The 16,151-nt window shown below is 44.9% G+C and overlaps 1 protein-coding gene across 4 annotated transcripts in view; it reads left to right on the top strand.

Annotated features, from left to right (window-relative positions):
- The window catches only part of PGM5 (phosphoglucomutase 5), a 184,761-nt gene that overhangs the window by 117,457 nt on the left and 51,153 nt on the right, over nucleotides 1-16,151 (top strand). For all 4 annotated transcript variants that reach the window (XM_045043402.1, XM_011288248.4, XM_045043403.1 and 1 more), the window contains exon 8: nucleotides 12,718-12,853. In XM_045043402.1, the coding sequence (XP_044899337.1) occupies nucleotides 12,718-12,853 (136 nt within the window). The remainder of the gene's footprint in view (nucleotides 1-12,717; nucleotides 12,854-16,151) is intronic.

A 16,151-nucleotide genomic window follows, 5' to 3' on the forward strand; every position in this document is an offset into this window, starting at 1 on the left:
CGAGCCCCGCGTCGGGCTCTGGGCTGATGGCTCGGAGCCTGGAGCCTGTTTCCGATTCTGTGTCTCCCTCTCTCTCTGCCCCTCCCCCGTTCATGCTCTGTCTCTCTCTGTCCCAAAAATAAATAAAAAACGTTGAAAAAAAAAAAAAAAGAAAGAAAAATAGGCAAATCTCTGATGTGTAGGATCGGTTAGAGGAGGGATTATCAAGAAGCAGTACCAGGAGGAGAGGTGAGGAGGGGTCAGTTTGTGAAGCCCTTCACCTGCCTAGCTGAGATGATGGGGCATGATTCGACCGGACCTGGGAAACCGTGTTGTGCACTGAAGAGACTTCTGCTCGCAGACACCTTTCAGAGCCCGACGCGGGGCTCGAACCCAGGAACCGGGAGATCATGACCTGAGCCAAAACCAAGAGTCAGATGCTTAACCCACTGAGCCACCCAGGCGCCCCTACTTGCAGGCACCTCTCGGCAAACTTTGCTCTCGGACAGTTACACAGATTGCAACTCGTAGGCTGGCCGAGAAGGGGATTTTAAAAGTCTCTCACAGTCGGGCTTAGTTACCAGTTTTTCCTTTTAAGGAGCATGAGGCATTGCCGTCTCCACCACTCTTCAGGTTCAGGTGACTTTAGCCTCATTAGCCTGATTTGACAGATAGAGCTCCTGAGCCCCAGAAGTAGTGAAGTGACTCACGCGGGGCCCCCTGGCTTGGACAATGTCCCCGCTTGAATTACATGACCGTTGACCCGAAAGACTGGTTTCCTGCCCTACACTGTGCCATTTTCCACCGTGTCGATCAGTCTTCCTGATGAAAGCATTGACGAATTTTATTTTTCAAGCACTCAGCAGTAAAGGACTATTAGGTGGCCTCAGTAGCTGGACCACTCAGTCTTGCAAGGAGAAAAGAGCTTCATTCTGCTCTTACTCTGGGCTTTATTAACGCCAGTTTTTGAGAAGCACTGAGCTGGTGTGTCAGAATCACCTGGGAAACTTGCTAAAAATACGTATTTTCTATCCTACCCTTACTTGGAATATCAGGAAGGGCGGGGCCTGAGAATCCGCATTTTAAATGAGTCTAGTTGTGGGGTTTTTTTTACAGTTTGTTTATTTTTGACAGAGAGAGTATGTGTGTGTCTGCATGAGCACGTGTGTGTGCGCACAGGTGTGGGGGAGGGGCAGAGAGAGAGAGAGAGAGAGAGAGAGAAAGAGAATCCTAAGCAGGCTCTGCACTGTCGCTGCAGAGCCCTATACGGGGCTTGAACTCATGAACCATGAGATCGTGACCTGAGCCGACATCAGGAGTCAAACACTCAACTGACTTAGCCACCCAGGCGCCCCTGTGATTTTGATGTGCAGTCAAGAGTAGAAACCGTGGCTCTCGTGAAAACCAGTATTTTTGTTTTCTTCAGGAATGGTAGAAAGAGTATCCTTGATGTGCCACGGGGTGTGGTCCAGGAAGTCTAGAGGCCCCCAAATGAGAGGCTGATGAGTATATTCAAGACCCTTACCTGTCAGTCTCAAACAAGCCGCATGGCCTCTCTGACCCTCAGGTCCAGTCTGTAAAAGTCAGCTGATCACGGGAGTTCCCTACCTTCCTTGAGACGTGATTTTCAGAAACAAGTGAGCTAACTAAGGGAGGAGAGAGTGACAGATGGCAAGTTTTAGACCTGAGACTGCAGAGGTGCTTCTAAAAGTATCCAAGCTTTCTGGAGTGGAGGCCTTTTTCTGTGTCCCCGGGGCACGGATCTGTGTACCAACTAGGAATGCGTATTTCAGTGCCAAGAGAACTTGAAAATATGGATCTGACTCAGGCGCAAGAATGTGAAGCTTTTTTTTCCAAGAGGAGCAAGATGTATTCTGAGTGGAAGTTTCCCTTGCCAGCTTCTGGAGCTCCTAGAACTTTCCAAAGTGACAAGCTGGTCGTAGGATCGGAGTTCAAGCTTCTCTCCTCTGGAAAGGTCCAGATCCTGGACAATAAGAAACCTGTATTTATGACTCTGTCAGAGAACCAAAGTCACTTAAGAAGCCAGACCATCTTTTGTGCTAGGACTGGTACTCACCTACTTCCTGGGGAGAGCCTTGGAAAACTACTTTATAGAGAGAAGGGGTGCTTTATAAATTCTCAGATCTAAAGAGAAGAAAACTATTAATCTAAATGGCATTCTGGCTACTTTTGTAAAGTTCTGAATTTGAAGGAATCTGGACTTGTTCTCATACACAAAAGGGGACAAATGAAACAATTAAAACTAAGGTCAATAAAACCAAAATTTTGGAAGTTTTTTTTTTGGCATTTGTTGATGAGGTTCTACTGGTTTCCATCATTGACATCAACTTTCTAAGAAGTGATACCATTTTGAGAATGTATGAATTGTTACAGCCCGAAGCATTTTCCCTTACGGGCAACACAGAAGAATCACTATGTTCACGAAAGCCTGGGTGAGCTCCAAACTTGAACACCATCTTGAAATTTACTATTACTTTTATTATATATTTTTAAAAAGCTAATGTCAGCGGTCATACAAATTTGTCAAATCAAGCAATACAACAATGTTTATTATTGCCAAGGAAGCGCTCTCTGTGGAGTTTCTCACAATAATAATAATCTCTTTGAATGAGCACTGAGTATGTACTAGGGCATTGCTATGCCTTTTGTGTGCATCCATTCTTGAAGATTTGAAATTGAATCCAGGTCTCCTGTCACCAATATGACTTGTCCATCATTGTCACACCAGCTTTTTCCACTTGAACTTTGGAGTACAGCCTGGTGCTCTTGAAGTTGGCTATTTTTACATCTGCTCAGCCTCTTGCAAAAAAAAGGGAGAGACCCAGAGTATGTGTGTATTCCACATCACAAGAAATTTTGAATTTTTGAGATGGGTTCAATCCCTCTGCATGCCATGCAGAAATTCTAAATGCCCCGAGGACAGGGGCCATGACTATTTTGTTCAACTCTATTTCTTTGATATCTGGCAGGCCTTGAGTGTTTGCAGGTTAGATGGAAGCATAGAAAGAGGGATGGAATAATGGAAGGAAGTTAAGGTAGGAAGAAGAAATAAAGGATAGAAGGAAGCCTGGAAAGATGGATGGAAAGTGGATGAATTGAAAGAAAGAAAGAAATAAGGAGGAAACAAAGAATTTCCATTTTGATATTTCTTCTTTGCATTGTTAGTACTTAACATTTTTGGCATTTTTGAGTGGATATACTTCTGGAGATCTGGGCATTTCTATCCCAAGATTTGGGAGGGTTCATAAAAACAAATGTAGACCAGTTGAAAGGGATTGGGGGAGGGGTTTTATGAAGTACAGTAAAATCAGAGTTACGTAACATTTAAAAATAAAGTTTTGGTAATTTCAGTCATCGTGTAATGATTAGCGCAAATTATTAGCTAACAAAGGGCAGAATTCTAGGAAGACTCCTTCCCCAAACCTGTGTTAATGGATGGATTTAAAATTTTAAATAGTATTAAGTATTTGTAATTTGCTTGCTTTACTTACTTATTTCCTGTGTGTGTGTGTGTGTGTGTGTGTGTGTGTGTGTATGGTTGTTGACAGTAAATAGCTGCAAATAGCCACATGTTCAACAGTGGGCTATGTTCTAGCTTTAGTGAGCTTTTGTAAGTGTTAAATTCTTATAGCCTTCAACCTAGACATTCTCTGCTCTATTGTCTTACTGTTTATAGTATTGACTTCTTTTCCAGTTGCTTTATGAAAGGAAATGTTCTTTCCCCTAATAGTGGTATAGTTTATAACACCTCCTGGGCCATGCCTTTCCTTTTGTTTATATTTCACACAAGACCTATGTACATCCCAGCTCGAGACTGGGTTCACAGTATTGCTGTTGAGCAAATATTGAATAGGTTCAACTGTCTCTTATTAGACAACAATGTTACTTAACATTGTACACTTTCCAAAAGGTAAACTAAGGGCAAATTTTAGTCCATTCCCTATCTAGATGACCACAAACTGTACAATGGGCTGTTTCCACTCCGGTCCAATCTCTAGGACAGAAAAAGAGGCCCTGTAGACATATGAATTTCAGATTATTGAGGTTCTGCCACATTTCTTTCTCCTATTCGTGGCCAGTTGTGTCAACTTGGCTGGGTAATAGATGTGATGTCAGAAGGCTGTGGTGACGGCATTATCAGTGCTGGGAGAGCAGTTTCTCCTCTGGACTAATTGGGACAGGCTGTGTGCACGTGCGCAACTCAATCTAGGCCAGACCACAGTGCAGAGGGGCTCTGATTGACATCCCCGAGGGCCTCCTCATAAAGTCTGAAAACTGAAACTCTCTTCTTGCCCATCCACAAACTATCTACCCCTGTGCTGGGAAAGAGATCTCCACCTGGAAGGGGAAGAATGTCTCTATCACATAAAATCCTTTTCTTGGGATCTCCCCAGTTCCAGTTGCATTGACCTTTCAATTCATCTTCTAAGCTGATGAAAAGTAGCAAGAGAGGGTGTGGGATGCCTACGTGTGAAGCAGAAGCAAAGGGGTGGACCTCGGAGGCTGTGTCCACACTTCCCGGCGCATTCTGGGACTGAGAAATCACTGTCCCCAGCCACAGATTGAAGGGGTCTAGATAGACCATGGGTTTCTTTTCATAGTGACTACTAAGAGACTTCCAATGAGGGGGCCCATCCCTTGGTATTTAAGATGCTGTTCCTAAAATTGTTCTTGGAGGCTTCCCCATCTGCTCTCTGGTAGTTGCTAGGTGGCTCCACTGAGAACAAAGTATAGTGACTATGGTGGTTATGCCCTGTGGTTGCAGACTTTAAACCCTCTGGAGAAATTTCTGGTTCAGCTTGTGACCTGTCAAAGAGTAGTTCCCGGGGAGTTGTGTTGTTTTCATGAGCACTGGTGACAAAGAAAGAGGGTGGGATGTATGAGTTAGCAGATCCCGCTGTGCCTTACCTTCCTGTGCTTCTGTGCTCACGTGAGGGAATTGTGTCAGCTGACCAGCCACCATATTGTTAATGCTTTCGCCTCCTCTGGGATGGATGGCTTGACTGCCTCGGGGCACATGTTAATGAAATAGTGCTTGCTAATACCTATTATTTCTTGAGCACCTCCTAAGTGACAGATGCCATGCTTAGGACCTCGTCTACATTATTTCACTGAGATTTCTCAACAATGAAGTGGAGACCATACAGTAATTGAGGTTTAGGGAAGAAGATCAAGCCAAAAGCCAATGGCCAAGATAACACTGACAGGGTCAGCATTCAAACCCAAACTCACTGGCTCCATAGGACCCCGCTGTCCCTGTTTAAGGAAATGCAGAGGGGTCATTTACTCCCATGTGGTTATTCTTTTAGATGGGGATGGCATGAATGTCAGGGGCCTTGGGAGAACGGTGTCATGGGAACAGCACAGCACCACGAATTAACAGACCTGGCTTCAGTCTCGACTCCCCCTCTGTGGGGTGGAACTGCCTTACACGGATGGCTTAGCTTCTCTGGGCCTCAGTTTTTCAATGGGATGATCTGTGACATTTTTTTCCAATGTAGCACTCCGGCTGCTTCTAGCTCGCTAGCTCCTTTTAGTGAGGAGTGAATCCGATGAATTAGAGCAAGCTACATACTAGGGGCTCACTCGGTCATTCATTTATTCATTCAATGAATATTTACTGCATACCTTCTATGAGCCAGGGCTCAGAGAGTGATGCGTAATTTCAGACACAGTCCCTTCCCTCAAGGAGCCTACTGGGTATTGCCATGATCAGGATATTAGTCAAATGCCCTGCAGTATATTTGTATCAAACACTGTCGTTGTCGTCTCGTCGTCATCATCATCATTGTCATCGTCAAATATATTGCTATATAACATTATTGGTTGGGATCCGTGTTGGCCACAGCTCTTTCTGCATCTGCCAGTTACTGCCATCCCACCTTTCTGAGCTGACAGCTGGCTCTTGTATACTGCGGATATATATCCTGACCCGCTTATACACGGAATAGTTGTGCTGTTCTCCAGTTGGTGGAAATTTTAGAGCATTTGCTTTCAAAAAGCATCCATTTTTAATCATGGAAAAGTGATGATTTTTCCATGAGCCTCGCTTTTTGGCAAGATGTGAAAAGCTGAATGTAAGTGGTTTGAAACATGGCGGGGGGGGGGGGACAAACAACACCAGCCCCCCAAAACCAACCTGTCCCAGTTCTATGGCATGTTTTCAAATCTCCCATTCACCTGCAAAGGGTGTCTCCCCGTTTTGCCTCATAACACCCTCTTTAGAAAAGACAAACCCTTGTCTTTGGTGGATAAAAAGAGGATGGGAAGAATTTCACTGCAAATGAGTGAAAACTGCATCCATAAATGGAAAGGCTGAATTGATAAGAGGAGAAAAGCGAAGGGAAATTGGCAACTTTCCCCGACTTTCTAGTGTGAGAAGGAAGAGGTGCGTGTTTGTGTCCCGTATCTTCAGAGGGTCTGCCTCTGCCTCAGCCGTGTGGGGCATTTCCCCTGCTGTGTTGCAGCCCCCAAGGACCACCGTCATTCCTGGGCTTTCTGGTGGTAGTGAAACCCATCAGCGGGAGAGCCAAACTGCCCAGGTCTGAGTCTTGTTTTCACCCCTTAGTTACCGTGTGACCTCGTACAAATGGCCTACCCGTCATCTCTTATTTGTACAAAGAGCAACTCAGTCGTGGAAATCAGCTCATCGATGTGTGAAGGAAGGTACTGAGTATAGATGGTGCTTGGTGCTCTGCTGTTCTCTTCTAAGAATGGAATGGAATCCGCTTTGTAATCCTCCTTCAAAAGCCAGCGCACATACCTCCCGTCGTCGTTTCTGGTTCCACGAACTGCGTGTGCTATGGCAGGTGCTGAACCCGCACCAATCCCCAAAACCACCAGGGACCCCTTTGAGCAAGTGGCCTTTCTTATTAGGTGACCAACCATCCCGGTGCGCCTGGGACTCAGAGGTTTTCGGGGACGTGGGACATTTACTCTTGTAATCGGTAGAGTCCCAGGCAAATGGGGACGCGTTGGTGACCCCGAAGTTGGCAAAACCCTCATAAGTTTTTCAGACAAAAAAGGCAGAGAGGAGGCATAATACTGAAGCCGAGTCCAGCAAAAGCCACCCGCTTGAGCAAGGCCAGTGGCATCCCCTGAACTATAGACCGGTGGCCTCTTTCTTCGTCACCATAGTTGAACAAAAAGAGGGAGAGGCTTAATTCACTACCCCTAAGCAATGTGTCCCTCATATAGAACTATTCTGACCACTCTTCTTCTAGAGCAGAGGCTCTCAACCCTGGCTGCCCGTGAGAATCACCCGAGGAACTTGAAAAAAAAAATCCTGATGCCTGGATCCCATTGCTAGAAATGCTGATTTTAATGGTCCGGAATGAGGCACGAGCACTGCTATTTTCCAGAAGTTCTTTAGGTGATTCCGATGTGCCGCCGGGATGCAGAATCACTAACCCCTGTTCCAGCTTGGGGCCTGCAACAGGTGCAAAATGATTTATATTTTCCTAATCGACAAATCCAGACTTTCCTGATCGGAGTCTCAGCTGAAATGACTTGATCTGTTGGCAACCCGTGTGATGTTTTATTGAGTTGATTTGCCCGGGCTGGGATTTCCATTTGCAAAAAATTCCTTTGAGATGATTGAGTACTCTCTTTGTTTTCCCCCTTCCTCTTGTGAGGCCACTATACTTACCCGTGTACTGCCTGGCTCAAAGTAATTACGGTTTTAAAGCTGAGAAAATGCAAAGTCGAATTTGGGTGGCGGGGGGATAGGGAGATTTCTGATGAGAAACAAACAAACAAACATCTTTTTTTGTACCAACTTTTGCTGGAGGCCTGGTGGGAAAGAGCTGAGCGCCCTCCTTCTGGTATCCAGGTGGGGATGGCTGCTTCTCTGGGCTTTGGGCTGGGCTGGCCTGGATGGATGAAGGCTAGGCGAGCGGTACCTAGGGCTTTGGGAATATGGCTAAAAGCTCCTGGTAAGGTCCTCAACCAGGTGGCCAGGATTCTAGAGGAAGCAGGTTTCAAAAATTGCACTGTTATTATTCAGTGCTAAAAAGAAATGAGCTGTCAAGCTATGAACATTCTTGGAGGAAGCTTAAATGCATATTTTTAAAATGTTTATTTATTTTTGAGAGAGAGAAAGAGAGAAAGCAAGTGGTGGGAGGGGGGGGGAGGGCAGAGAGAGAGAGAGGGAGACGCAGAATCCGAAGCAGGCTCCAGGCTCTGAGCTGTCAGCACAAAGCCCAACGCAAGGCTCGAACTCACAAGTCGTGAGACCATGACCTGAGCCAAAGTCAGACACTTAACTGACTGAGCCACGTGGGCCCCCCCATTAAATGCATATTATTAAGTGCAAGAAGCCAGACTCCAGAGGCTCCATTCTGTGTGAGCCCAACTGTGTGATAATCTGGAAAATGAAAACTATGAAGACGGCAGAGAGATTAGTAGTTTGCCATGTTTTTCAGAATCATTGAATGTTCGCCAAGAGCGAACCGTAGCATTGACTATGGACTTCAGGTGATAGTAACGCATGAGTGTACGTTCAACAGTTATAACAAATGTCCCACCGGAGTGGGATTGGTGATAGTGGGGAATGTTGTGTTTGTGTGGGAGCTCCCTGTACTTTTCATTCCCTTTTGCTGTGAGGTTGAAGGTAGGCTCAAAACTAAGCTTCTGCAGCTTCCCCCAAGGCCAAGGTGGACAGTTCAGCTTCACACCCCCTTGCCCGTCCCTACTTTCTGGTAGTTGCTAAAACCTTACAGGACACTCCTGATTCGAGTCCTGTGAGACCCCCATGGAAGATGGTCGTAGTCAGTCTCTGTGTTCTAAAAAGCTATTACTCGGGGCGCGTGGGTGGCTCAGTCGGTTAAGCGTCCGACTTTGGCTCGGGTCGTGATCTCACAGTCTGTGAGTTCGAGCCCCATGTTGGGCTCTGTGCTGAGCGCTCAGAGCCTGGAGCCTGCTTCAGAGTCTCTGCCTCTTCTCTCTCTGCACCCCCCACCCCCCCCACGCTTTGTCTCTCAAAAATAAATAAGCATTACAAAATTAAAAAAGTAAATAAAACACTAATACTCACTGGAAGAAATAGGATGATTGATAGGTTCAAAGCTCATCACCTCTTCATAAGGGGTAGCGATCCCTTTAATATCCCAACTAGCTCTTTGATAAACGGAAGTGAACGGCTTCAAATGTGCATTTCTACATACCACCAGAAACTGAAAAAGTTTATTTTTTTCTTATAATGAAAAAAATACATGTTTATTGTGGAAATAGGACGGAAGAAGAAAACACCTGCGATTCTACCACTTGGAAGATAACCACTGTCAGTGGTTTGGTGGTCATACTCTCCTTTACCTGTGCACATACCCATAGACATATCTACAAACATTTTTCTACAAAAATATACCGAATATTCCTTCTTGGTAAACCGATTTTTTCCATTTATGAGAACTGGATGAGCATCCTTCTCTTTCTCCTTCACTTCTTTGCACAATAAACTTTTGGATGGATTCTCCACAATTACCCTGGTGTTTAACAATTAGCATTTATTTTTTCCAATTTTCCTCTCTTAGCTGCTTTAGCAAATGTCCTTGTGACTGAAGGGTAAAAAAAAAAAAAAAAGAATAGCTGGGTCCAAAGTTGGGTGATACTTTAAGACTCTTGATTATTATTGCCAAACTATTCTTAATCTTTATTTATTTTTGAGAGAGTGAGAGAGAGACAGAGTGAGAGCAGGGGAGGAGCAGAGAGAGAGGGAGACACAGAATCTGAAGCAGGCTCCAGGCTCCGAGCTGTCAGCACAGAGCCCGATGCGGGGCTCGAACCCACGGACCGTGAGATCATGACCTGAGCCGAAGTCGGACGCTTAACCGACTGGGCCCCCCCAGGCGCCCCTATTGCCAACTTATTCTTTCCAACTGTACACATTTACATGGTTTCTTTGCTGTTATTCCCCCTCCCCTGGTCTTTGCTCATTTGACAGTCCCCGAACATTATCCCACTTTGTGGATTTTGACTCCAGCGAGACTGACCGTTTGTTCAGATGTTAACTGTCAGTATTTTTCTCTTAAAAATTGCTCATTTCTGCCCTCCCACACGGTTACCTGTTGGGATTTCTCTTTTTCTCATTGACTCATAAAATATTTTCAAATACGAAGTACACTAGCGTACTTATAAGTAAGTAGTGGGAACATTTCTCCCCTCTGTTTTTACCCTGTTTATGGTGGGGTTTCAGAAAACCGTTTGATTCCTGTGTGTTATCTGTATTTCTTGTTTAATTTACCTGTCACTGATATGGCATTATAGTTCATTTGCTTTAAGGGATTATCAAAAGGAGGGTTGTATCCCCCAAACCCTCTCCAAAGCATCCCATGAGCATCCAGCGGAAACACGTATAATTGCAACATCATCAGTGCCTCTCTCCCCACCTCAAAGAGCTACAAAGAGTACAATTCGTTTTACTAGATCGTTGGCCCTGATGAATTCTGGCGAATGTTTAACTTGCAGGCAAGGCTATCCAAGCCAACTCACCATCTAGTATGAAGTTGGCTACAAATGGTTGAGGTAGGTTTTTTGTTTTTGTTTTTGTTTTTCTTTTCCAATCCTGCTAGAAGACCTTTATGTCTCTTCTCATGAATTATGACATCTTATCTTACTGAGTTAATAGTATCTAATGGTTCCATCTCCAGGTAACGTAATCCAGCTGGAAATGCAAGGTATGCAGAGCCCATGTTTGAAAACAAAAGAGTATTTTTCTCCAGCCAGTAAATAAAAGTGATTTTTCAGCTATAAAAGGACAAAAGGTTTTGAAATGATCCCACTGGGCAAGGTTTCCTCGACTTGTTTTTTTTGGCACTGAGCCATGGAGCTAACCCAGCATCTTCCAGACTTCTTCCATTTTTGTAGCAGCGTGCAGAGTTTGCTAGATAAGACCAGAGTACCCCCCTCCGCACCCCGCTCGCCGCGGCGTGATGATTCACGCCTCGGCTCCTCTCACCCTAGAAGCAGCTGCACCCTAAAAGTGTCATCAGCAGATTATTGATCAGCATGTAGGAAGAGCCGAACAATAATCGTTTTTCCCTTTAAATATCTTCACTGCCCTCTCAAGGTTGTATGTTTTTCTTCTCAAGGAAACGCATTTAACATTTACCACTGCAAACGCAACGAGACGGGTCAACGGCTCATAGCTCCGTTGAGAGGTTGTCACGAGTGTCTAACTCAACGGACATATTATCTCATTCTCTTTCCAAGGTTTAAATAGCTCTGGCACATCGGGTCTTCCCTTTTGATTTTCTGTACGTGTTTTCACGGCCCTGAAACCTGAGAGTGCTGTTGTCCATTCTCCTCGCTCTACTGTAAGAAGAGACGGTCCTCCCCCTGGTCCCGGTCCCCTTTCTTACGATATTGCTGTTGATAGTGTCAGAGGATGAAATTATATGAATAGTTGAGAGCAGTCTGCCTCCAGGTACGTATTAAGGAATCAGAGCTTCGAGCTGGCCAATAGACAAGTGCTTCCGTGGGCCTCTCGCACATTCACCTGGTTCTTTTTGCGCAGAACGTTACCTGTTTAGCTGGCACTTCTCTTTCTTGTGAATGCCACAGCACAGACTGCCTCTCTTTCCATAGCATAGCCGGTAGGATCAAGCTTCCCAGTTTATTCCTGCATCAGGGACTTTGCGGTTGCTGTCCCTTGGCTTGAAACGCTTTGTCCCCACCTCTCAGCATGGCTGACTCCTTCTCAAGTGTCCGCCCAGATGTCATCACCTCCGCGGAGCTGACCAAGACCATCTGTGTTCATTTCCTAAGGCTGCCGTCGCGAAGTCTCACAGACGGGGTGGCTTAGCACAACAGAAATTTACTCCCTCACCGGAGGCTAGAAGCCCAAAATCAAGATGTTGGCAGGGTCATCCTTCCTTTGAAGGCCCTAGGGGACAATCCGTCCTTGCTTCTTTCTGATGGCTGCGTACGTTCCCTGGCTTAGGGTAGCGTAATTCCGATCTCTGCCTCTGTCTTTATGTGACCCGCTCCTTTGAATTTCTCCTGTCTGTGTCTTCTGTTCTTCTAGGAACACTTTTCATTGGATTTAAGTTCCACCTGGATAATCCAGGATCATCTCATCTCAAGATCCTTAATTGTATCTGCAAGACCGTTTCCCCGAATAAGGTCACATTCACAGGTTCTGGGTGAACACATCTTTTGGGGACGCCACTGTTAGCCACTGTTAGCTACTATAGATAAACTACTACTCTAGATCAAGCAATTCTTGCTGCTGTCGTAGATGTGACGCCATCACTCAGTTTATTTTTCTCATCGCCCTTGTCCTTATTTAATGCATCTGTTCTCTTGTCTACGTCTCTGTTGCCTGTCTCTACCCACATGAATTCAAGCTTTGCGAGTAAAGAGCTATCTTACTCACTGCTCTGTCCCTAACACCTAGACCAACGGTTGGTGTATTGTGAGGGCCACCAAATATCTACCGAGTGAGCGATCCCATTGGGCAAACGTAATCTCAGCTTGGCTCTTTGGTACTTTTAACAACGTCCAGGAATTTAGTTTATTTTCTGATGTTATTTTATGTTATTTGAATTTCTGTTGGCTGTTTTTGGAAACGCAAGGGTATCGTGGGACGTATATTTATCACGATGGATAAATATGCCCAACCATTTCAACATCCCATTGCTAACTGGTCTTGATAGTTCATTGAGATTTTACTTTTTCCCCAGGAACAAATCCTCAGCAACATATTTCTTTCTCCCTTAGGCTCTGATCACCTCCGGGAAAAAGATGGCCTCTGGGCGGTCTTGGTCTGGCTTTCCATTCTGGCTGCCCGGAAGCAGAGTGTGGAGGAAATTGTCCGAGATCACTGGGCCAAATTTGGCCGCCACTATTATTGCAGGTGAGAAGGGTAAGGATGCTCGGGGGACTATTGTTAAGGAAAACTGGTGGGCTAGAACCATAAGAAGGAGGCATCTTTCAGGACAATCTGAGGAACGTGGGGGTGGAGCCCCTGATAGGTGCTTGGGGGTCATGTCAAGGACACCCAAACTGGAAGGCACAAATTTCCCCTCCCTTAGTGACCTTCCTCTGTAATCTTTCCATCAGTGTCTATAAAGTGGGCAGCCATCCCAAGAGGGAATCTGAACTGCAGAGCCTTAAAAGTCCTTTGGTGCCCAAGAGAGTTGTACAATCCAATCAGGGACTTTCCTTGTTGGTTCTCCACCCATAATTATCAAGGCAGGGAGGCAGAGATCAAAGCTGTGAAGGTTAAAATGCTTCTGTGATCCTCTCCTTCCCTCTGCCTTGTTTTCCCACTAATGGTCCCAACAACGTCTAAGGTGCCTGAGCTGGTTCCCTCTGAAGAGGCCACATGGTCCAGGAGCCCCAGATTTTGCTAAAAGTTTGTCCCTGTGGAAAGAGATACAGAAAACGGAAGTGCAACCCTGGGAGGGAGGAAGGGAGAAGGTCAATGGCTGAGCGCTCAGGGTTGGGAGCCTATATCGCTTTCCTGTTTTTGAAGTAGGTGAGGGGTCACAGTCTTCTGGCTGCAAGGTTGCCTGCTAGATATGTGTCCCTAGATGTGCTAGGTTTGTGTACCTAGTGCTAAGCTGTGGATTTGGGGAAACAGTGGCAGAAACGGCTGTCAACTGTGGAGAACCTGGGAATGGGGCAAGGGAATCCTTGAGTATTCTCAGAGACGATGTACTGAAAACAGAAATTGTGGCTCATTTGCTTTGTTTGTGAATAGTTAACTACTTGGGATGTTTGGTTACGTTTCAAGAGCTTAAGGAACAGAAAGCTCTAGACTTGCCTTATAAGGTGATTGTTTCTTGTCTCAAGAAGTCATTTAGCTAGATAAATATCAGAGAATAAGAAAGCCTGTGATAGGATTCCTTACAATCTAAAGGATCTTGGTGCTCTGGGAACAGTTGACAGTGTTATAACCGTCTTTGTTCGTGTCCAGTTAAGAAGGCAGAGGTTGTAATCGCCTGAAAACCGCCTCAAATTATTCCTTGTACTATAAAACAAAGACTCTCAAGGCAGGTGGGAATGTGTTTTACTTACCAGTGTTTCTAACAAGTGCCAAAAAATCCTGATTGTTGTGGGCCTTTTTGGCATACCAAGGAACTAATTGGCACAGCAAGGCTTTCTATTACATGAAGCTGTTCCAAAAAAGCCCAACCTGATAAACTATGTTATGATTGCCAGCCTCTGGCTTAGTGAGATCACTCTGAGTTGGGGATGTGTGCCTCATAATTCGTGCAATGATTATCTAGCTCTCTGCCAGGGTTTTGAAGACATGGTGTTATGATAAGTGTATTTATAATACGGTTCATTTTTGTGTGTGTGTGTGTGGCCAAGAGCTTACATGATAATTACTTTTTTCATAACAAATACCATATTAGAGAATATAACGCGATGGAGATTTAAATTCTTGTAGGACATTGAATTATGTTTCAGATTTCTGTCCAAAAAGATCACAGAGATAAAGGAAAAGGGAGGAGAGACTAGGTAGAATGAAACGTAAACCCTTTTTTTTTTTCAGGGTCTAGCAAATGCAGGTTGTGAAACAGAATGACTTCTAGCTGTTTTGTTTTTTGTTTGTTTTGTTGTGTTTTTTGGGGGGGAGGAGAAAATAAAAACAACTTTGGCTTAACTATTTCTGAGCCTGAAGTCGTATGTGAGAACCCAGACGGATTTGCCTCATACGAGTGGACCCCAGAAGGAATTCTCCATTGAAAGATTTCCTCCCTTGAAGCTGTGTTCCTCTGGTGGTCAGAGGGGGTTGTCGGCCGTAGGGCAGGTATGGGGTGCTGGATGCTTGCCTGTGAACGTTTGGGCAGGCGGGCAGGCTGGTCTGATGACCTCAGCCATAGACTTGAATGTGATCTGTCACAGTAGTGGATTTCCTCAACTTCGAAATCTTCCAGTGCCTCTCTTGTATCCTAATAAACCCTCTTATCCCATCCCCATGCCCCTCTCTGCTTGGCTCGGTCTTCATCTTCCCCCCCAAAAGACTATCTTCAAAGAGAATTTAGGCTCAGTACACATTCACTGCTGAGAATGTTCTGAGAGAGTTCCTGGTTGTTTTGTTTCTGAGGGCGGGGAGGATACAGCTGTATAGGAGGGAGAGAATAAAAGAAAGAGATATAGGGACAGAGGACTCATTGCTAGAATTGGCATCATTCCATGTTTTCCATTTTGGCTAATACCCTGCTGTTTACTTAAAGCCTTGAAAGATCTTGGGTGAAGGAAAAACAGTAACGATGATTCGTGTTCCTCTTTCAGCTCACTGAGAACTCCCACCCTGTCCCTGTGTTACACAGAACCCAATCGGAGATCCCACCATAGCCAATTGTGCAAAGTTGCACCTCTGAGGGCTTCTTTCTTAAACAGATCCCCCTGGATGTGCCATTAGGTCTTGGTCAAGACTGTCCACCATTGGGCAAGACCCTTTGTGATAGTTACTAAGAATAAAATCAATTAATAGTTTTAAGCAAATGATGTCTGGTACTGGACCACCTACCTGATGTGCATTACAGTATTTAAACACCACAAAAACAAATGAGATAGGTGTTATTTTAGTCTTTTTTTTTTTTTTTTTCTAATCACTTTCCAGCCCCATTGTTACATTTGATGTTCTTGGCTAGGAGGATTTGTTTTTTTTTTTTTTTTTTATGGAACAATTGTGCTATCTCTTCCAAGTTTCCAAGAGAGTTTTATGGCACGCGGAGCTCCCTTCCTCCTTCTTTTTTCACCTCCCTGGATTCTTCTCCCTCCTTCCTTTCTCCCTTCCCTTCCTCGAATTTTTCATCCCACTACTTAGAAAACACTTACTACCGGGGTGCCTGGGTGGCTCAGTCGGTTGAGCGTCCAACTCTTGATTTCAGCTCAGGTCATGATCTCATGGTTGGTGGGTTCAAGCCCTGCATCTCAGGCTCTGCGCTGACAACGTGGAACCTTCTTGCATTCTCTCTGTCCCTCTCTCTCTGCCCCTTCCCTGCTCTCTCTCTTTCTCTCTCTCAAAAAATAAATAAATGAAAGAAAGAAAGAAAGAAAGAAAGAAAGAAAGAAAGAAAGAAAGAAAGAAAGAAAGAAAGAGAAAGAAAGGAAGGAAGAAAGAAAGAAAAAGAAAGAAAACACTTACTACTTACTAGAAGCAGTGGAGAACAAAACAGATAAGGTCTCTGCTCTCC

This window comes from Felis catus, chromosome D4 (assembly GCF_018350175.1).
Source record: "Felis catus isolate Fca126 chromosome D4, F.catus_Fca126_mat1.0, whole genome shotgun sequence".
In the NCBI taxonomy this organism is placed as follows: domain Eukaryota; kingdom Metazoa; phylum Chordata; class Mammalia; order Carnivora; family Felidae; genus Felis; species Felis catus.